Here is a 22,568-nt window from a genome sequence, read left to right as displayed (position 1 = left end):
AATTTACTGTAGCAGCCCTATTAGGGCACTGTTCACGCCGCAAGTAGGGGGGCTTCGTGCGTTTTACCCAGCCGCCAACTCCTTCTTCCTCCTTTTCACGTTGCTCGCCGACGTCAGCCGCCCACCTTGCTTCCTCCTTCTTCCCCTTGCCGACGCTGACCGCCACCTCTCTTCCTCTCCCTCTTCTCCTCGCGATGCCAGCCACAGCTTTCTTCCTCCTCTCTTCTCTCGCTGGGAGGACGCCACTGCCACCGTCGAACGACGACGACTTCCTCCTTTTCGCCTCCTGACGCCGGTGGCCCCTCTCTCCCTCTCCGCTCGCTGGGAGATGTCTCCGGCCACCACTGCCCCCCTCGCGTGCCACCCCTTTCTCTCTTTTCTTGCATATTGAGTGCCGCCATGAGAGGGCTAGGTTGCTGCTGCGGGAGATTCTCCGCCGCCACTCCTTTGCTTCTTCCCCTCACTCACAACGCCGCCACCGGAGATACCCAGCGCCGCCCACTTCATGCTGCCTTTCCGTCCGGTGCATCCTGCCCGACGAACCCACAGGCCAGCGTAGTCGGAGAGCACTGCTGCCGCCCCGGGAGGCCTTCAGCGTTACTTGCAGCAGCCTCTTCCTGAGTTCGCCGATGCGCTGACTGTCCACTGCCCTCGTCTTTGTTTCGTCGACCGTCCAGGAACTCTAACCATCCAAGTCGCCATCAGCACTATCGCTCGATGCCACGCCCATTTCTCCCTCATAGCCCGACCACCGGATCAGTTGCCGGCATCCATAGTCGTTTCCAGCGACTGTCGTTGTCCATAGCCACATCTGGTAGATGTGGGCAGCCCCGTTTCGCCTCCCTCTCCCTCCTTACCGACACCCTTTTCTCCGTCGACCCTGGCAACACAAAATCTGTTTCGAGCTGCAATCGAGTCTCATCATCGTAGACGGCTTCCAATCTGCGTTGTGGTACATTGCCGCAGCTGACCCGGTAGCTGCCCCATGTTGATGAGTGTCTTCCTTCACTATTCCAGCCATTGAGCCCTTGTTGCGTTTTGGCCTTTGAGCCCCGATTGAGTTTCGGACTTTGTGATTCGTGTTTAGCCTCCTTGGTGTTATTATTTCCCGGTCTGCATGCCGGAATCATATCCCGACCTGTGTGCCGGAATCATATCCCGGCTTGCGCGTCGATCTCGTGTCCCGACCTACGTGCTGATTTCATGTCACGGTCTGCGTGACGATCTCGTCTCTCGGTCTGCGCACCGACATCTTATCCCGGTTTGCATACAACTATCTTATCCCGGTCTGCGTACGGGTGTCTTATCCCGGCCTGTGTGCCGGTGTCTTATCCCGGCCTGTGTGCCGGTGTCTTAGCCCGGCCTGTGTGCCGTTATTATCTCCCAACCTATAACTCGTCTTCCGGCTCCGTGTCGCATCCTGCTTCGCGTCGTCAGATCCCTCTCTCTAGCCTGATCAGAGTCATCTACTCTTCCGGGTCACGACAGCTCAAGCCGCGTCCCATCCGAGGGCGCCCCCCTCGGCCAGGGTACGTTACCTTACTCACTCTATATTTATTTTATTATTATTTCGGTATTAGTCTGTTACTTATATGTTTGTTGTATCCGCCTCGAGTCTCGGGGTACCAGGGACCGAGGGAATCCGGTCACTGGCTGCAGGGTAGCGTTGATTAGAGGACTCCCGAAGACTTGGTCAACATAGAAGTCATCTCAGCATACCCCCCTCCAAGACGTCACAACTCGATCAATATTCTATCCACCTCATTCGACGATCCATCCGACTCAACTTCCGGAGGGGATCAATGCACTTCTCTGGTGGATCGATATGGATTATGCATGATTAGGTCGACATCGTTTGCCTGGTGGGAAGGGGGTACGAAGGATCTAAGGTTGACTGTCCTGCTGCATTCTTTGAACAGTGATGGCGTTACATTAATTTGGAATTATTGTTTATCAGAAGGTTTAATTAATCTGAATTTAATTCGTTCTAAAAAAAATTTCATATTAATTAGCATAATTAACTTTTATTTATATTATTGATGGATGAAGATAATTAACTCTTATTTATCAGAAGGTTTAATTAATCTGAATTTAATTCGTTCTAAAAAAATTTCATATTAATTAGCATAATTAACTTTTATTTATATTATTGATTGATGAAGATAATTAACTCTTATTTATCAGAAGGTTTAATTAATCTGAATTTAATTCGTTCTAAAAAAATTTCATATTAATTAGCATAATTAACTTTTATTTATATTATTGATTGATGAAGATAATTAACTCTTATTTATTCTTTAATCCTCCTTTATATCTCAATATCTCCTTTAAAGTAGTCAACATACCTTTTCAAGTTAGACATGAGGTTGAGAGAAGAATTGTACTCCCTCTATATATCATGTTGCTATATCTAGGTGGATATGTTGTCGACAATTGTCCATCAACATACAAATTTTAAGACTCGATGAATGAATGAATGAATGAGATTGTTTAAATAGGGAGTCAAGTTCTTAGGCTCATTAAGCAAGCCCACAAATCACTAGCTAGCAAACTTGGTGGGCTGCAATCTACCAGTGGGCTGGGTTGGCCTTGCATGCCAGCCGAATAGGTTGACAGGTTGGTGATCTAATGGGTCTTGCACATTCAATTAGAGATTATCTCAATTTCTTGCCAAAGGCTTTCTCAGAGTGTGTATAGATATAGATTCAACATGACAACACTTGCCTTACGACTATGGCAATGGCATAAATCAACAACTTCAGAACCAGCCACAAACAATCTATAGTATTTCTACCTTGAACAAGAGCATACTGATTTACAGGTACTAGACTTTTAATGACTGACTGTAGTCTGTTAGGTAACACCTTCGGAATCAGTTTAACAATGAAATTCTCCAGAACAGTAAGTATGGACTTATGTATACAAGCTGCACACTCCATTTTTTTTTTTTTTTTAAAAAAGAGACTTAATCTGCAAGTATATAGCTAATTTTGAACACATGGTGATGCACTCCCAAAAGACCATCAAAAACTTAGAATTTAGGCCATCATGAGATTTGCTATTTCCAAACTGACCCAGACATTCTTGAATCTCTTCCAGGTTGAATTAATGGAGCAGCCAAATTGTGAAGAGTCTGATGTCATAATATAAACTAGCTAAGCAGACTCCAAGAATGAAATCTTTGATTATGAGATTTATTTTAGCTCTCATCTGGCTAACAGATATGATCCTGTCCAAAGAAGGCTAGTTGGGATAGGGCTTCTTGGTTGATCACATATAGAATCTATTCCACTTTGTAATACAAGAAACGTCAGTATCGAATTAGGGAAGGAGTTATCGGTGTTGGTCCTCCGATTCTCAAGTTAGTCACAAGAACAGTAGAAGAAAGCGGAGCAACAGTGAAAGCCCAAATGTGAATAGTGAATAACACGTATTTTCGCCGGTGCATGGATCTCCCCTTTATATAGTGCCCCAGTGGGCGACATACATGTTCCTCAAGGCATGGACACACTTTCTCAACCGTCCTATGAAAGAACATGTCAGAAAAGTGTCTCTGACATTATACCTCAACAAGACATGCAAATTCCTGATGAGACAATAGAAGTTTTCGTTGTACGATCCGCTTGTTGACCATGCCCTATTGTCAACGACATTACACCTCCCAAAGAGATATTAAGAGATACATGAATGGTCTTACTATTTAGCTGAGCAGGGTAGCTGCTCGGTCACTCCACTCTGTCGACCTCTGCTGCTTTTCCTCGCAGTGAGTTGGTTCAGTAGATTGGTTCCGTTCGACCGAACAAGCGCTTCGGTCACCTTAACGTTCCTCTGATTCGTAATGAGCATATGATGTTCTTGTTGTAATGCTCCTGGCCGGACGGACGTTCTATTCAAACAAGTCACCTAGCAGATCAGACACTTCAGACCCAATCGGAGGCTGGAGTCGATTTTCGCTCGGCTAACTTTAGTGGGACGGTTGACCACATTGACCACTTGGACTTTGACTTTCATGTCAACTGCTGTCTCTATATTTGACCTGCGCTTGATGGACATCTTTTATCGCCACATCAAGATATATATGGAAACTTTAAAAATATTATAATGCATATTAAAATGGGCAGAAACCTTGTTATAAATTTGTTAATGTGGGGATATTATTGGGCATGTCCAAAAATACAAGCTGGGATGTGATTACCACATTGATTTGATGTAGATTCTGCTTTGTAATAAAAAAAACGTCAGTGTCAAGCTGGGAAAGGAGTCCCCAACATTGGCCTTCCGATGCTCAAGTCAGTTACCGACACAAAGAAGAAGATGGAACACCAGTAGCACAAGCGTAAAATGAAAATAATGCCTACCTACGCTAGTGTACGGACCCCTTTTTATATAATGCTCTGGTGGACGATGTGTGTGCTTTTCGAGGCATGGACACATTCTCCCATTGGTTGTGGACACGCTCTCCAATTGGTCCTGGATACGTGATCATGGACACGTTCTCTAATTGATCGTGAGCACGTCCTCCGATTTGTCCGTCGTATGATCTGCTTGTAGATCATGCCACGTGTCGGCGACGCCATCTCCCAAAAGTATATCAAAACACACGTTAGCGTTCCCGCCGATTGACCGAGAGGGATAACCGTCCGATCGAGTACTCCTCTGCTCGGCCGAGTATTCCTCTGCTCGGTTGCTATATCTTGCAACGACGAGTCTAGATAGTATGTTCTTGCCCGACCGAAATAGCAATCCGATCATTTACACACACCCTTTGTAAGTCGGGCAACTTATGCTCAGTCAACCCTTAATATAGGACTTCGCTCGGCTACGTTTTAGTAGCCCTATTACTTCTCTAACGTTGCCCCCTTAATTTTAACCTCTTTTTATCGGTACTTGATGAACCCTTTATCGCCCCCCACGGGCTGGATCAGCTAAATGGCCAAAAGGTCGAGAGTCGTCAGTTACACATGGGAATAATATTCTTGATCTGCTGGTCAAAAACTCCTAAGACCCCAGTCAATTTTCCAGTCCAGCACTCACCGTGATTTACTCCCTCTGAAATCCTGGGGGGTCAGGCTCAGGGTGACGGTTCCACCTTTTTTGCTCAAAAATTGATGGACCCTTTATCATTGTATCAATTATAACACAAATAATATTACAATCAACGGCGGTGAGAAATTCTCATCGAGCCGGGGATGGATTGTCCCAAAGATTAAACTAAAAACATTCAGTAGACATGAGGGATAAGGGATCCACTTCCGACTTTGACCAATCAGGGCAGCCAAAGATTTTGTTTTCAAAGCCGTAGCAAGCCTGAACGACGTCGTGGCCTCATCGTTCCCTGCCCTGCCCACCACCTCCCCAAATGCCAAATGGGACGTAGTTAAGGAGGTGAAGAACTCACGTTGTATAGAATTTGGACGCCCGGCACGGAGTCCAAGGGCAGAGTGCAAGCACGTTGAAACGGTCGCCGGCGACCATGCCGCCCAGGCCCCTGCACGATGGCTGCCCTCGCTCGCTTCCCATCCAGCTGCCAAATGGATGCTCATTAAATACCCTTCTACGTTTTGGCGGTTTGGAACAGTTGTCCATTATTAACGATGCCACTGCAGCAGCACCAACACCTGCCACCACATCCATCCGTCTCCGACTCCAAACAACTGCCTCCGGCTCCACCGCCGCGTCCCCCTGCCGCTCCGTTATCCCCCTTCGCCGCCTTCCACTCCCGCCCTTTCTTCTCCTTCGACTCCTCCCCCGCTGCTTCCCTCCCCGACTCCATCCCCAAGGACGACCGCCGAAACGCACCCGTCACTGCCCCAACGAGTAACGGCTTTCCCCCTCGCAACGCCCACCGGCGTTCGCAGAGCTGCGACGTCCCATTCGCCTTCCTCCCACCGCCGGCAGTTGGCATGAAGACGGAGGACCGCGACGACAGCGGAATGTTGGACGGCGATGACCTGTTCGACGCCTACATGGACTTGGAAGGCTTCGACGCCTTCAATTCCTCCGAGGACTGTCACAGCAGAGACAGCGGATGCAAGTCCAACGCCGGTGACAGCAGCGACAACGAGGCCGACAGCGATGCCAAGGGATTGCGCGCCTTGGGATCGCTGAAGCGGACCGCTGCCGCCGTTCCTGGCTCTGCTACGGCTTCCGGGCATTGCAGGAGTCTTTCAATGGATAGTTTCATGGGGAAATTTAACTTTGAGGAACCGCCGGCGGAGCTGCCGCTTTCCCGCGGATTAATGACAACAACTGCTAAAGCCAACTATTTGGTCATGAAACCGACTACCTTTAGCTTGGAGTTTTGCAATGGTCAATTCACTGCTGCCGAAATGAAAAAGATCACGGAGAACGAGAAACTCATGGAGATGGCCATGGCGGATCCTAAACGAGTCAAAAGGTTAAATTCCAAATTAATGGTTTCACTCCCAATCCTTGTGTTAAGATCTTCAAATAACATGGAATGTTAAATTGATGCTTAAATGCTAGAATATTAGCTAATCGGCAATCTGCTGCGCGATCGAAGGAGCGAAAGATGAGATATATTGCAGAGTTAGAACAGAAGGTTCAGGCATTGCAGACAGAAACCACAACCATATCAACACAACTGACATTGTTGCAGGTCGTTTTCTTTATTTACTACTACTATTATTTTATGTTCATAAGACTAATCATAATGTGAAAATTATCTTCTTTTTTTGCATTACAGAGAGGCTCAGCAGGGCTTGCAAATCAGAACAATGAGCTCAAGTTTCGACTTCAAGCGATGGAACAACAGGCAGAACTAAGAGATGGTAGATTCATATAAATTATTCAATTGCATCCTGCAAATGGAAAATTAAACGTTTTTGTTTTGTTTTGTTTTTAATCTACCTGTTCCAAGACATTTGTGGTTTCAACCAATCTTTGTTGTGCAGCTCTAAATGAGGCATTGACTGCAGAGGTTCAGCGGCTAAAACTGGCTGCCACTGGGTTGGCAGATGCTCATGCTTAGTTCGTCCACTGCTTCCTGGGTGTTCTTTCCGGCGATGTAGGCTTATGTTAACTGGGAAAAGTATTGCTGTGGGGCGGGTTATTTTAGGAAAGTTAGAGAAGACTGTTTTTTTAGAAAAAATGTATGTTATCGATTTTTAATATTTTCTAAATTTAAGCAGTTGTTTGTAGTTGAATATTATACAGGGTAAATAAAAAAGTGATTAAGTTCATCCGTACGTCACTTATATTCTATTATCAATTTATATGAAAAGAGATAAATCAGGTCAATTAATTATTGATCATCATGTGACTAATATTATCAAATTATATGAAAACAGATAAATCAGGTCAATTTATTATTGACCATCATGTGACTAACAAATAGAAGGTGTTTTTTTTCGGAAGATATATGTATGTCGAAAATTGATCTCTATTCATTGAGAACAATATATTACATATTGTAACTATGGCTTCACACATGATTTTGCAACTAACGTGTTCTCTCGGGGCGATGTGATGATTAAGATATGGGGTGTTGTCATATGAGGTTTTGGGGTCGAAACTCGGCGTGACCGAGCATAACCTTCTCATGTCTTGGCCATTTACACTAATGACTAGTAGTCATCCGTGATTTACCTCCTCTATGTTGGCCTAGGGACGGGTTGACGGGGGCACTGGGGGCGAGCGAATCGCCTTTTGTCACATGATTTTGCAACTAATGCACTCGAAGAAAAAAAAATTTCTCTCACTCACTAACTAATTTGGTTGTTAATTATAAACTGATCTCATAATTTATATTTTTTCACATAATCTAGAGATAAATTATAAGAGATAGGTGGAATGAACACAATGACTTTTTTATTTTTTTGTTATAACGAATTCACAACTAGAACTGATGCTTGATTATTTATACGTATTCTCTCTTGATCAATCGATCTGATTTTCGTTTGATTTTAATACTCGGAAAAAATCAATAAAATCATTCAAAAACTATCCTCGTATAATCCAGGTCGAGGAGGAAACAGCTAATATGTAGTATAATATTAACACTCTTTACTTAATTTAATTTTTTTTTTTTTAAGAAAAGACAGTCTTGAAAGCTAATACCCAACGAGTATTAATATGCCAAAGATTGTATAGAAGTATTTATTTGTTTGAATTGCAAATGATATTTATGATTTCTAAATTGTTATTCCATGATAATAACTTTATTAATTTCATAATTATATTTATCTTATTAGGATGACAATACTGGGAAGTTTTTATAGTATTGTATTTCAATTTTAGAATTTAAAGCGGTTATTTGGTTAATTAAATGAGCATAATTTTAAACAATAAGGTAAATAATAAATGGGATCCCAGCCTTCAAATGCAAACATTTGGGTAAAAAAGTTTTTGAATCCAAATCCTTATAATAACTTCAAGGTCTTGACCAACTATGCTACTTAGTACTTAATACAGATTAATTAAAAATTATTTACAGTATACAATTTATTAAATATAAACATTATATCACTTTTAAATATTCATCCACTTTTGCAGTAGTAAAATACTCAAAAGAATAAATGGTTTTTTACCCAAAGCAAAGCAGCGGTCAGATTTTTTTATTTATTAAAATAAATATTTTAATTTTAAAATTATAAAAAAGAGTACAACAAATAGTGTCATTATCTTCTTGTCCCTCCCGCTAACCTCTTAAATCCTCTTCCACTAGACGTCATTTTCTAATACATCCGAGCCACAATTTAAGATATTTAAATCAAAAATTATTTGTATAGTTCGGATGCACGTCTCACCTTATCTCTCTCTTTCCTTTTCATGTTTTTATATTGACAACTTCAACGTAAACCTCTTCCTGCTTTGCTATATCTCATCCTGCATTTATGCAGCGGATTGTAATAAAGTAAGTAGAGAGCTTGAGTTTGGTCGTAAGGCATTAAAGAGTGCTACTTCGAAGGATTACTGCTTTGAAGAAAATCAACATGGAAGGATAAATTTGAAGCAAGACTACATTTAGTAGAAGAAGAGAGATACGATTTAGTTATGTACGTATAATATTTGCTACAAATTGGTATGTAATATCAAGAAAGACTAGGATGTTATTCTTTAATCAAATCCAAGGTTTGGCATCATATCTACATTCACCTCGCTCAACTCTTCCTATTATAAATTGTAATTATGTTGATATCCAAAAACCCTAGGTCCATTCGGTTAGAGAGGTTAGATTACATCCAAATCAATTTTTGTGACTTTATGATTCATCAAGGACTCCATCGGTATCATCTATTGTTGATTCAAATCTCTCCGGAGCTGATATAATGTAACGACCCAGCCTCCTACTGACTAGGCTGTGAGGCCGGTCGCTACAGTTATGCTGTGCTGGACTATTAATGCGGAATGAAAACAGGCTAATTTAAAATTTTACTGAACTAAATGCTGTAAAGTGTAACTTAGTGTTCTGGATGTACCTAGGAATTGTACACATGTTAGGGAAGACAATCTATGCCTCCCGGATGGACTGCTAGCTGTAATCAGGCACTTCAATCGATCCATAGATCGATTGGGCTGTCGGATCGATCCCGTGATCGATCCTGCTTGCTACTGGCACGGAATAACTCTTTGGATCGGTCGGCAGACCGATCCATATGCTCCTCGCCTCAGATGGGTGGATCGGCCCACCGACCGATCCAGAGTACCGATCGGCCGGCTTGACCGATCAAGAGCTCACTGATCGATCGATCCAGTAGCTCAATGATCGGTCGGCCGACCGATCGGTGACGCCGGAACTCTGTGAACAATGGATCGGTCGGTCGACCGATCCATAACAGAGGCCAACTCTCGTCACGATGGATCGGTCACCGACCGATCCAACACTCCCCGATCGGTCCAGACCGATCGAGTTCGATTTCGGCCCCAAACTCGATTTCGGCTCGAACTCGATTTCAGACTTAGCGCCAAAATCTCACATATGAGTTATACACTACATGAGAAACATTCTAATAACATGAAAGTAGTATTCTAAACTTAACATGACACATAGTTCACTGGTTCATAGCATTACACAACTAAACGTGCATGAAAGTAAAACACTAAAGAGTTTTACGGTTTAAACTTGCTAAGTCCCCTAAGAATCTTTTATTCCAGTTCCTGCCACACACACCATCTCTGCATTGGCCTCCAGCTTCCTCTGCTAGTCCATTTTCCTTTTACCTGTATCTGCAGTATAAGGAAAATAGTATCTGTAAGCTAAAAAGCTTAGTAAGAAACCATCTACCTCACTAAAACATGCATACGATGCAAATATGATTTGAAATCATGCTGTTTGAAAGGATATGCTAAGTATACTGAATAAACTAACATGACATGACATATAAGCATACAATCATGGCATGGCAACTAATCATATGAATCAATAAAGATAACTGAACTGAACATATAATAAGCTAAACTGTAGCTAAACTGATACTGAATTCCAACTCAACTAACATAACTAATTTGAGTTTTGAAAACTATTTCATAATAAGTGAAAATACATAATCATGCTGTTTGGGCCCGGCAACTGTACTTGCTGTGCGCGCATCCCTAACTAGACCCGGATTTGCAAGTCCCGAATTTAGTAGGGTTAACTAGGTTATCTAAACCTAGGGACGACTGTGGGAGTCCAACCCAATGGATATCTGATCCAGTACAATGCCACTGAAAATAAAATACTGAAATAGCTAATACTATTTTGCTGAATCTAGGTTATCTGAACCTAGAATTAGGTTGTCTGAACCTAGAACTAGGTTGTCTGAACCTAGAGGCGACTGTGGGAGCCCACCCATTGGACCGTAGTCCCATATAAGCTAAAATAAATTGATTTACTGATTTAAATGCTTCTAATGCATTTAACTGAGCTATTAAAATGCCTAATTCGCATTTTAACTTAACTAGCTATTTTATCGAACACCTAGTGTGCCCCAACTCTCCCCTCTATTAGGGAGACCACTTCTAGGCACCCGACAACGTCTAGGAACCCCCACTGAAGAGGGAATACGTGTCCGACCCATCTAGAAGTACTCACTAAATCCCTAAATCTGCGAGGAGGGTTAAATTCACCCTATGCGTCGATAAAAACTGCATATAGCTAAACTAGTGCATATAAAACCAAACGGAGCTAGTTATACCACAGGTGAGGGGTTTCTTACCTTGTGTGCTAGATTTCTTATAAATCTAATCGCTAGAAATTCCGGTGGAGACGACTTCTCGACGATTCGCTCGCGTCCACGTGCTCTACTCGCGGAGGGGAACGTCCTTGTGCTGAAATCGTCGCCGGAAAGTGACCTTGGGGCCCTAGAGAGAGAACCCTAGGTCTCCTTGTGGTTGGCGCCGAGAGAGGGAGAGGTGGCGTCGGTGAGGTTAGGGTGAAGAGGGTTTTTGCCGAACCAAACTAAAAATAACCCAAACCAACTTAAGTTTTTAATTTATATTAAGTGGGTAACTAGGCCCAACTCAGATATAAATATAAATGTTTCCCTTCTCTTTCTGCACGGCCTAGCTGGGTTCACCGGTTACTAAGGCTAACTAAAGGTTTAGCGGACCCGAGAGGTCCCGGGTTCGATTCCCGCTTAAGCCTTTTTATTCTTCTAATTATTTTTTCTACTTCCGCTACTCGAAAAATTCCGGAAAAATATCTAAAAATCCAGAAAAATCTTAGAATAATTCTAATGCAAGTTTGAGAATTTTCGAGCGTTACAATCCCCCATACCTTATAAAAAGTTCGTCCTCGAACTTAGAACAATTCTGGGTACTTCTGTCTCATGCTGGCTTCTGTCTCCCAAGTTGCCTCTTCTGCTGTGTGACTGTGCCAAATGACTTTGACTAATGGTACTTCCTTGTTCCGTAATTTCTTAACTGCTCAGTCTATTATCTGAATAGGCCGACTATCATAGCTGAGGTATTCGCGGATCTGTACCGACTGGGGCTCAATCACCTGGGTGGCATCTGGGGTATGCTTCTTCAGCATAGAGACATGAAATACGTTGTGGACAGCTGACATTTCCTGGGGTAGCTCTAACTCATATGCTACCTTGCCCACTCTTCTGCTGATAAGGTATGGTCCCACATATCTGGGACTAAGTTTGCCCTTCTTCCCAAAACGCATCACTCCCTTCATGGGAGCTACTCTGAGGAACACCATCCCGATCGAAAACTCTAAGGGTCTCGCTGTATCAAGATAGCTTTTCCGCGGCTCGAGCTATCTCTATCCTCCGGATCTGTCAGAGTAGTTGCCGTGGTATCTCGCTACTAGATCCGTCTCAAGTTCTAGCTCTTCTGCTCACCACTCATACCAAAGATATTGAGATCTACACCTTCGCCCATAGAGAGCCTCGTAAGGTGCCATGCCGATAGTGGCCTGATGTTGTTGTATGCAAATTCTCCTAAGCTCGATATTTGCACCAACTTCCTTGAAGTCTAGGGCACACTCGGAGCATATCTTCGAGTACCGATTCACTGCCTCCGTCGACCATCCGTCTGAGGATGGAATGTCTGCTGAACTTTAACTTAGTGCCCAACGCCGACTGTACACACTCCTAGTGTGAATCACTGTCTCTGTCTGAAATGATAGTTCGTGGGACCCCATGTAGTCTGACGATCCTGGAGATACAACCGAGCTAGCTTCTATGGAGTAGGATATCTTGATAGCTAAGAAGTGGGCTGATTTAGTCAACCCGTCGACTATTACCCGATGGCGCCAAAACCATTCGTGGTTCTGCAGCCCCACTATGAAATCCATAGAGATGTCCTTCCACTTCCATTCGAATCAGATAGGCCGTAACTCCTCCCGTTGCCGATGTTCGCCTTGACCCTCGACAGTGAGGCAGATACTAACATATCTGGCGATGTCTCGCTTCATCCCGGACCAAAACGGTTCTTCGTGTCTTGATACATTTTGGTGGAACCTGGATGCATCGCATAGGAGTCTTGTGAGCCTCATCTAAAATCTGCCTCCGTAGCTCCTCCCGATCCGGAACACGTAGTCTATCACCAAAATACAACACCTCGCTATCGGACACTCTGAATTCTCTACTTTCTGATTCCGCTAGCCCTTGCTTGATTTTCTGAATTTCAGGGTCCTGCTCCTGAGCTGACTGAATATCACCAAGCAAGGTAGACTCTAAGGTCATAGTAGAGAGCTGTCCAACGATGAGTTCGAGACCGAAATCTACGATCTCCTTCTGTAGGGGCGGTGACATGGCTGTAAGAGATAATAAGGTAGCACTGGATTTTCTGCTAAGTGCGTCGGCTACCTTATTGGCTTTCCCTGGATGGTAGAGGATGTCTATATCGTAGTCTTTGACCAGCTCAAGCCATCTGTGCTGTCGCATGTTCAGATCCTTCTGAGTGAAGAAGTACTTCAGACTCTGATGATCTGTATACACTCTGCACTGAGCTCCATATAAGTAATGTCTCCAAATTTTGAGAGCGAACACTACTGCTGCAAGCTCAAGGTCATGAGTAGGGTAATTCTTCTCATAATCCTTGAGTTGTCTGGAGGCATAGGCGATCACCTTGCCGTTTTGCATCAGTACTGCTCCTAGTCCCAACTTAGAGGCATCACTATAGATGTCAAAGCTGCTGGTGTTGTCTGGTAGAGCCAAAATGGGAGCACTGGTCAATCTCCTTTTTAGCTCGCTGAAGCTGTTCTCACAGTCCTCTGTCCACTGAAATTTCCTGTTCTTTCTGGTAAGAGCTGTCAGTGGGGAGGCTATCCTGGAGAAGTCCTCTACAAACTTTCTGTAATATCCTGCTAATCCCAGAAAGCTCCTGATTTCGTTCTTAGGTCTCTTCCAGTTACTTACTGCTTCTATCTTGCTGGGATCTACCATAATACCATCCTTTGAGATGATGTGACCCAGGAAGGACACCTGATCTAGCCAAAATTCACATTTCGTGAACTTGGCGTATAGCTGGTTCTGCTGAAGGGTCTGCAATACTAGTTTCAGGTGCTCTGAGTGTTCTTCCTGAGTTCCTGAGTAGATAAGAATGTCATCGATAAACACAATAACAAACTTATCTAAATACTCCATGAACACTCTGTTCATGAGATCCATGAATGTAGCTGGAGCATTGGTCACGCCAAAGGACATGACTACGAACTCGTAGTGTCCATATCCGTTCTCAATGCCGCCTTGGGTATATCCTCTTTAACCTTCACCGATGATAACCGATCCGAGATCTATCTTAGAGAACACCGCTGCTCCCTTCACTGGTCGAACAGTCATCGATTCTGGAAGGGATACCGTTCTTGATCGTGACTTGGTTCAGTGATCTATGCATAGGCGATGCTTCCATCCTTCTTCTTCACGAACAATACAAGCGCTCATGGTGAATGACTCGGGCGTATGAAACCCTTGTCAAGCAGCCTCAGAGTTGCTCCTCAAGTTCCTTTACTGGAGCCATGCGGTAAGGCGCTTTGGAGATAGGATTTGTACCGGAATGAGCTCTATCTCAAAGTCAATCTCCTATCTGGTGCTAAGCCAACTCTTCGTGGAAGACTACTGGTAGTCACATACGACTCGAACCTCGCTAGCCGTTGGTTCTTGTCCCGATCCGCTGACTACGTGTGCTAGAATCAGACATCCCGAATCCAAGAGCTTCGTGCTTTCATAGCCGAGAGAAACTTCTTGGCCTTTGGTTCCCCGCTATATTCAAATTGCACCGCCGCTTCAGGTTGGAAGATGACTTTTGTTTACGGCACTCTATGGTAGCACCGTATCCGATCGTAAAGTCCATTCCAAAGATAACGCCATAGTCGGTCATCTCTAGCACTATCGATCACAAAGAGCTCTTTGTCTCGCTATAATGACCCAAGACCGCCTCGAGCTAGTGCGTGGATGCCATTATCTCTCCGAAGGTAGTGTCGCAAAAATCGACCACCGAGTACCTCCGAGGGTATTTCTAATTTTCGGAGAACACCCGGCTATATATGAATGGGTTGCCCAAGATCAAATGTAATAGAGCATTATACTGTAAAATACTAATCGACCTGTGACGACTGCCGAGGCATTGGCTACGCCCTCTCCGTGAGTGAGTAGATCCTCGATTCGCCAGTGGAGGGGCTTCTAATGCCCCGGCCGATAAGTGGACTTCTAGAGCGGCTGCATCCGATATAACGAGATGGCCGGCTGCATCAATCTGGCGTGGCCGAGGAAGACCGGTCTTGTTCGGCCATCGCTAGCCATGTGCCCTTCTTGTCCACATTCAAAGCCTCGTGTGCCCTTGCGACAAACCCCCGGGTGGAATTTCCCACAAGTAGCACACTTTAGATAATTGGGTCGCCACTAGATGGTCCTCCTTTGGGTCACTCCCGACTGCGCTGTTGGAGCCCCTTTCCGCTAAAGTCGTGGCCTTGCTGTTTTTGAGTGTGAGAGTTTCCTTGGCCCTTGGACTCTGAGGAGACTTGCTTCTGCTGCTTTATGCTGTTCTGATAATGCTCTGTGGTCAAGGCACTGCTCACTAACTCCTCTATGGTTTGTGGCCTATGTATGCCACCAGCCACGTTCACTGCTATCTCTGGCCTCAGCATCTTGAGTATCAACCGGATTCGTTCCTTCTCTGTGCTGACTAGATCTGGGCATAGACGAGCCAACCTGTTGAATTTCTTCACGGCTTCCTCAACTGAAAGGTTGCCCTGATGAAACTCAGTGAACTCGTCGTAGTGGCGGTTTGTAACCCGTATGTGAAAGAACTCCTCGAAGAATTCCTTCTTGAAGTCAGCCCATGACATCTGATTCACTGAGTGCTTCGTTCTGATTCTTTCCCACCACATGCGTGCGTCTCCTGTCAGGCAGAAGGAGGCACACTTCACCTTCTCGTGTTCTGGCCAGTCCAGGAGCTCCATCGTGCTCTCCAGTGTTTTGAACCAGGCTTGTGCATCCCATGGTTCACTAGTGCTTGAGAAGTTCTCTAGCTTGACTCGCTGCCACTGGATCAGATAGGCTTCCTTTCTTGGCTCAGCTGCTGGGACTGCTGGTGCTGGTACTGGTGCTGGCGCTGGCGCTGGCGCTGCAGGCTGGGCTGATGGAACCTCTAAGACTTCTGGAGTCATCAGATTCGGTTCTGGGGTGACTGTGGGGGTACTCTGCTGATTAGCCTTTAAGGTGGCTATTTCCTGTCGCTGTTCAGCTAGCTGCTGCTGTAACTGAGCCACTGAACTGCCTGCCTCTTGCTGGGGCTCAGTAGCTAGTGCCCTTCTAGCTGGGCGTCCTCGTGCCATTGCTAAAGACATAGAGGATAGAACATGAATAACTATTACAATCATAATTGTATAACTATCGTTATCATGTTATATACTATCACATACTATCATGCAGCAGTTTATCTATAAACATTATCTATAACAAGGAAACAGAAAGCATAAATAAAGTAGAGGTATTCTTACTTGGAAGCTGTAGGTTCAATGCTGATGTGTGTGTAGGAAGTATGGAACACTACATTGATACCACTCTGTAATGACCCAGCCTCCTACTGACTAGGCTGTGAGGCCGGTCGCTACAGTTATGCTGTGCTGGACTATTAATGCAGAATGAAAACTGGCTAATTTAAAATTTTACTGAACTAAATGCTATAAAGTGTAACTTAGTGTTCTGGATGTACCTAGGAATTGTACACATGTTAGGGAAGACAATCTATGCCTCCCGGATGGACTGCTAGCTGTAATCAGGCACTTCAATCGATCCATAGATCGATTGGGCTGTCGGATCGATCCCGTGATCGATCCTGCTTGCTACTGGCACGGAATAACTCTTTGGATCGGTCGGCAGACCGATCCATATGCTCCCTCGCCTCTGTATGCGGCTGGATCGGTCTACCGACCGATCAGTAGCTCACTGATCGGTCGGCTGACCGATCAGTGAGCGTCGGTAATCTCTGTTCGCACAATGGATCGGTCGGCTGACCGATCCATAACAGAGGCCAACTCTCTGTTCGCGCATGGATCGGTCAGCTGACCGATCCAGCGGCACAACCCACTCCCTGATCGGTCTGTAGACCGATCAGAGTTCTGATTTCGGCCTGAAACTCTGATTTCGGCCTGAAACTCTGATTTCAGCACTTAGGCGTGCCAAAATCTCACATATGAGTTATACACTACATGAGAAACATTCTAATAACATGAAAGTAGTATTCTAAACTTAACATGACACATAGTTCACTGGTTCATAGCATTACACAACTAAACGTGCATGAAAGTAAAACACTAAAGAGTTTTACGGTTTAAACTTGCTAAATCCCCTAAGAATCTTTTATTCCAGTTCCTGCCACACACACCATCTCTGCATTGGCCTCCAGCATCCTCTGCTAGTCCATTTTCCTTTTACCTGTATCTGCAATATAAGGAAAATAGTATCTGTAAGCTAAAAAGCTTAGTAAGAAACCATCTACCTCACTAAAACATGCATACGATGCAAATATGATTTGAAATCATGCTGTTTGAAAGGATATGCTAAGTATACTGAATAAACTAACATGGCATGGCATATAAGCATACAATCATAGCATGACAACTAATCATATGAATCAATAAAGATAACTGAACTGAACATATAATAAGTTAAACTGTAGCTAAACTGATACTGAATTCCAACTCAACTAACATAACTAATTTGAGTTTTGAAAACTATTTCATAATAAGTGAAAATACATAATCATGCTGTTTGGGCCCGGCAACTGTACTTGCTGTGCGCGCATCCCTAACTAGACCCGGGTTTGCAAGTCCCGAATTTAGTAGGGTTAACTAGGTTATCTAAACCTAGGGACGACTGTGGGAGTCCAACCAAATGGATATCTGATCAAGTACAGTGCCACTGAAAATAAAATACTGAAATAGCTAATACTATTTTGCTGAATCTAGGTTATCTGAACCTAGAACTAGGTTGTCTGAACCTAGAGGCGAATGTGGGAGCCCACCCTTTGGACCGTAGTCCCATATAAGCTAAAATAAATTGATTTACTGATTTAAATGCTTCTAATGCATTTAACTGAGCTATTAAAATGCCTAATTCGCATTTTAACTTAACTAGCTATTCTATCGAACACCTAGTGTGCCCCAACTCTCCCCTCTATTAGGGAGACCACTTCTAGGCACCCGACAACGTCTAGGAACCCCCACTGAAGAGGGAATACGTGTCCGGCCCATCTAGAAGTACTCACTAAATCCCTAAATCTGCGAGGAGGGTTAAATTCACCCTATGCGTCGATAAAAACTGCATATAGCTAAACTAGTGCGTATAAAACCAAACGGAGCTAGTTATACCGCAGGTGAGGGGTTTCTTACCTTGTGTGCTAGATTTCTTACAAATCTAATCGCTAGAAATTCCGGTGGAGACGATTTCTCGACGATTTGTTCGCGTCCACGTGCTCTACTCGCGGAGGGGAACGTCCTTGTGCTGAAATCGTCGCCGGAAAGTGACCTTGGGGCCCTAGAGAGAGAACCCTAGGTCTCCTTGTGGTTGGCGCCGAGAGAGGTAGGAGAGGGAGAGGTGGCGTCGGTGAGGTTAGGGTGAAGAGGGTTTTTGCCGAACCAAACTAAAAATAACCCAAACCAACTTAAGTTTTTAATTTATATTAAGTGGGTAACTAGGCCCAACTCAGATATAAATATAAATGTTTCCCTTCTCTTTCAGCATGGCCCTGCTGGGTTCACCGGTTACTAAGGCTAACTAAAGGTTTAGCGGACCCGAGAGGTCCCGGGTTCGATTCCCGCTTAAGCCTTTTTATTCTTCTAATTATTTTTGCTACTTCCGCTACTCGGAAAATTCCGGAAAAATATCTAAAAATTCAGAAAAATATTAGAATAATTCTAATGCAAGTTTGAGAATTTTCGGGCGTTACATATAATGTTACGATAAATTTCAACCAGAACGTGAGTTTGATGTGAGAATTATATAGTTGAATTATCTCCTGAATAACAAATAGGATTGTAAATTGAGTTTAAACTCTAAGTTAAAACTTGAAAGTATGTGTTGTTCATTGAATTCTAGCAAGTGCACTATTCTGTGCCAAATGACACGACATAAAAACTTCATTGACAATGGTTAGAACCTAGATTTGACACCATATCTACCTTCACCTCACTTAACCATTTCCATTGATCGATATTTTGGTAAAATCTGACTATTATAGGTCCATCAGTGGATTTTGGTCAAAATCCACTGATGGACCTAGATAGGTCAGATTGCACTCAAATCAATTCCTTTGCTTTCTCATGCTTCAAGGACTGTAACGGATTCATCTATTATTGATTTAGATCTCTCCAGAGGTGATCGAATCCTACGATACATTTCATCCAAAACATGAGCCTGATATGGAAACATATCAAGTCCACCGGTGGGCATGATATAGTGCTATATCAGGTCCAACATGAGCCTCAGACCCATGCTGGTCCTAATATGGGAGTATATCAGGCCCAAGTTTGTTCTGATATGGTGTCATATCAGGCCCTTTTTAATCCTGATATAAGAACTGTATAATGAATTATTACATGAATAACATATATGCTTGTAAATTGAGTTTAAAATGTAAGTTCTGGCCTAAAAAAATTGGGTTTTGTTGAGCTTATTAATTTAAACTCCTCATGGAGCAGGTGATTGAAATCCAACAACTACACTCCTTTGTGCCAAATGACATGACACAACACCTTAATTGATAGTGGTTAGAACCAAGGTTTGACACCATATCTATCTTCTCCTCGCTCAACCCTTCATATTGATTTCTATTTTGCTCAAATCCAAATACCCTTAGTCCATCAGTGTGTGATGCGGCGATAGAGGGAGGCCCACTTGGCACGAGGTCAACTGCTAAGGTGGAGGTCAAAGTCAAGGGGGCCACACCCAGGTGTCAAATGGCCGAACGGAGGACAATTGCGACCATTGATCGGGATGGTCAGGGCCCGACCAACGGGGGGAGGCATGTCTGAGCTGACCACCTGTCTAGATCGGGATGATAGTAAGATAGTCGACGTTCAGTACGGAACAACAGGATGCTAAAGGAGACCGGAAAGCTTGTCTGAACGGAGAAGTGCATGTTACTACACGGTCACCGCACGGAAGAACAACTGAGGTCGATAGAGCGGAGGGGTCCTGGCCAAGCGGCTACCCTGCTCGGCCAAGCAACAGGACCTAGTTAAAGATGGAATGGAACCTCGGCCAAGCGACTATCCCACTCGGCCAAGCGACTATCCCGCTCGGCCAAGCAACGGGACCACTGTAGTATCTCTCGACATCCTTTTGGGAGATAGTGCTACTGACACGAGGTATGGTCGACAGACGGATCATACGGAGGAAGTTTCTACTGTCTTGTCAGGGATATGCATGCCCCGTTAAGGTATGGTGTCAGAGGTACTTTCTTGACAGGTCCTTTCATTGGATGTATTGGATAACGTACCCACGCCTCAAGGAGCATGCACGTCACCCACCAGGGCTCTATATAAAGGGGGCTCCATCACCGGTGGAGGTACGCGTTATTATTGTTTGGTGCTAGTTCTACTGTTGCTCTGCTCCTTCTATAGTTTCGGTGACTGACTTGAGCATCGGAGGGCTAACGGCAAGGACCCTTTCCCTGGCTCGACACTGACGTTGCTTATTTTGCAGAGCGGATCGAGATCTACAGTCTAGTGGAGCGAGGTATACAGTCGGTCAGTAAAGCCGCCACATCCCCAAGTTTCCACCTTCCCGCTTTCAGACAAGATCATTTTGGCGCCATCTGTGGAACGTAGCCTGCATATGAACGAGAAGATGGAGGACGCTGGACGATTCACAACCGCAACGCTAACACAAGAGGAGCTCAACATGCTGGTACAAGCCCGAGCGGCCAATATAGTGGAGCAGTAACAACAACAAGTGCTAGCCGAATGCCAAGCATAGAAACTCGCAGCATCAGCAACTAGTCGACCAGCTGAACGCGGTGACCAAGCAGACCAAATATCCGCTCGAGGGAATAACAAAAGGTCGACTAGCACTTATGGAGAAGTGCCCAACGAGCCTATTCCCTTCCACCGAGTGCTATCCAAGACCCATCGAAGGAACAGGGTCAAGCAGATAAAGAGCGAGGATCTTCATCGGACGATGCGCCCATTTGGGAGCAAGGAAAGGGAAGGCGCCGAGGGATGATGATTTGCCCGAGTGGATCAATCAACAATTTTTACAAGGGATTCTGGATGATCCCTTACCTCGGCATTATACTCATTTGGCGATCGGAGAATACAACAGATCTACCGACCCAGATGACCATCTGGCCAAATTTGACAACGCGGCAACACTTCACCAGTATACTGACGGGGTGAAGTGTCAGGTCTTCCTCACCACACTCTTCGGATCAGCGCAACGTTGGTTCAAGAGGCTGCCTATTAGTTCCATCCACAACTTCAAGGACTTCCGGGCGGCGTTCCTATACCATTTCGCCAGCAGCCGTCGCCACCAAAAGATGAGTGTGAACTTGTTCTCACTGAAGCAAGGGCTCAGGGAAGCATTAAGGGTCTACATTTAGCGCTTCAATCTAGTGGTTATGGACATCCCGGTGGTCTCCTTGGATATATTGGTGAACGTCTTCACTCAGGGGCTCACTGAAGGGGAGTTCTTTCGATCGCTCATTCGAAAGCCACCAAGGGACTTCAACCACTTGCAGAGGAAAGCCATGGAGTACATAAATGTGGAAGAAACTCAAGCGGCTAGAAGAAGGGAGGTGCTGAACAAGCCCACAGCAGTGTCTGAGCGGCGTTCGTCGAGCAGCCATCAACCTCCCAAGGGGCCTTGATTGGGAGGAGGACAGCCACACAACGACCCTAGGACACATGCTGTACAATATGTGGTGGTCGATTGCCCAAAGGCTGCAAAAGGCAAAGTGTGGATGCCGATGTTCTATTCCTTCCACCAGTCGGCGTCTCACAACACGGGATTGCTATGACCTGACACCAATAGCTAGCAGGCCGATTTTATGGGGATATCATCGTTGATCCCCATCTCCTGATCGGCGACACAGGCGCTGATCAGCCGGGCGAAAGGAGGAAGAAAGGATGACGGTTGAGCCACTCCCTCATCAATCTTAGAGGAGGGACAACCGGAGTCCGGCCCGAGCCTCTACCGAGTGAAGAAGACCTTCAGCTCGAGAGGAGGAGAACAGGAGTAATGCCGCTCGTGGAGAGATAGAAATGATCACTGGTGGGCTGATCGGCGATGATTCCAACTGGGCTAAGAAGTCACATTCTTGGTGACTCGAGATCCATGCCGTGGGCTGCAGCAAGGAGAAGGCTAAAGGACCCGAGATCACTTTTAGCCCGAGGGACTTAGAGGGAGTGGAGATCCCTCATGATGACGCGCGCTGATCATCTGAACAGTAATCGCTAACTACGTTATTCACCGAACCTTTGTTGACACAGGGAACTCGATGAATATCATATTTAAGAAGGCGTTCGATCAGCTGCAAATCGACCGAAGTGATTTGCTGCCCATGATGACTCCACTCTATGGATTCACAGGCAACGAATTGTTGCCAATCGGCCAAATCCACCTGACCGTCTCGTTCGGGGAGGAGCTGCTAAAGAGGACAAAGACCACAAA

At 44.8% G+C, this 22,568-nt stretch overlaps 1 protein-coding gene across 1 annotated transcript; it reads left to right on the top strand.

Annotated features, from left to right (window-relative positions):
* The first annotated feature begins 5,594 nt into the window (after positions 1-5,594).
* Positions 5,595-7,075, top strand: LOC122055184 (bZIP transcription factor 29-like). The gene is made up of 4 exons (XM_042616564.1): positions 5,595-6,397; positions 6,487-6,619; positions 6,707-6,791; positions 6,915-7,075. The coding sequence occupies exons 1-4, from the start codon at positions 5,595-5,597 to the stop codon at positions 6,989-6,991; spliced, it is 1,098 nt and encodes a 365-aa protein (XP_042472498.1). The 3' UTR covers positions 6,992-7,075.
* Positions 7,076-22,568: the final 15,493 nt, after the last annotated feature.

This window comes from Zingiber officinale, chromosome 3B, assembly GCF_018446385.1.
Source record: "Zingiber officinale cultivar Zhangliang chromosome 3B, Zo_v1.1, whole genome shotgun sequence".
In the NCBI taxonomy this organism is placed as follows: domain Eukaryota; kingdom Viridiplantae; phylum Streptophyta; class Magnoliopsida; order Zingiberales; family Zingiberaceae; genus Zingiber; species Zingiber officinale.
The sequence above is the reverse complement of the archived record's forward strand: the minus strand, read 5'-3'. Positions and strand labels throughout refer to the sequence as shown.

Excerpts from the sequence above, each read along its gene's own strand:
- LOC122055184 (XM_042616564.1), top strand. The coding sequence starts at position 5,595 with ATGCCACTGCAGCAGCACCAACACCTGCCACCACATCCATCCGTCTCC. Across the intron at positions 6,398-6,486 it reads GATCCTAAACGAGTCAAAAG|AATATTAGCTAATCGGCAAT; the intron begins GTTAAATTCCAA and ends CTTAAATGCTAG. Across the intron at positions 6,620-6,706 it reads CACAACTGACATTGTTGCAG|AGAGGCTCAGCAGGGCTTGC; the intron begins GTCGTTTTCTTT and ends TTTGCATTACAG.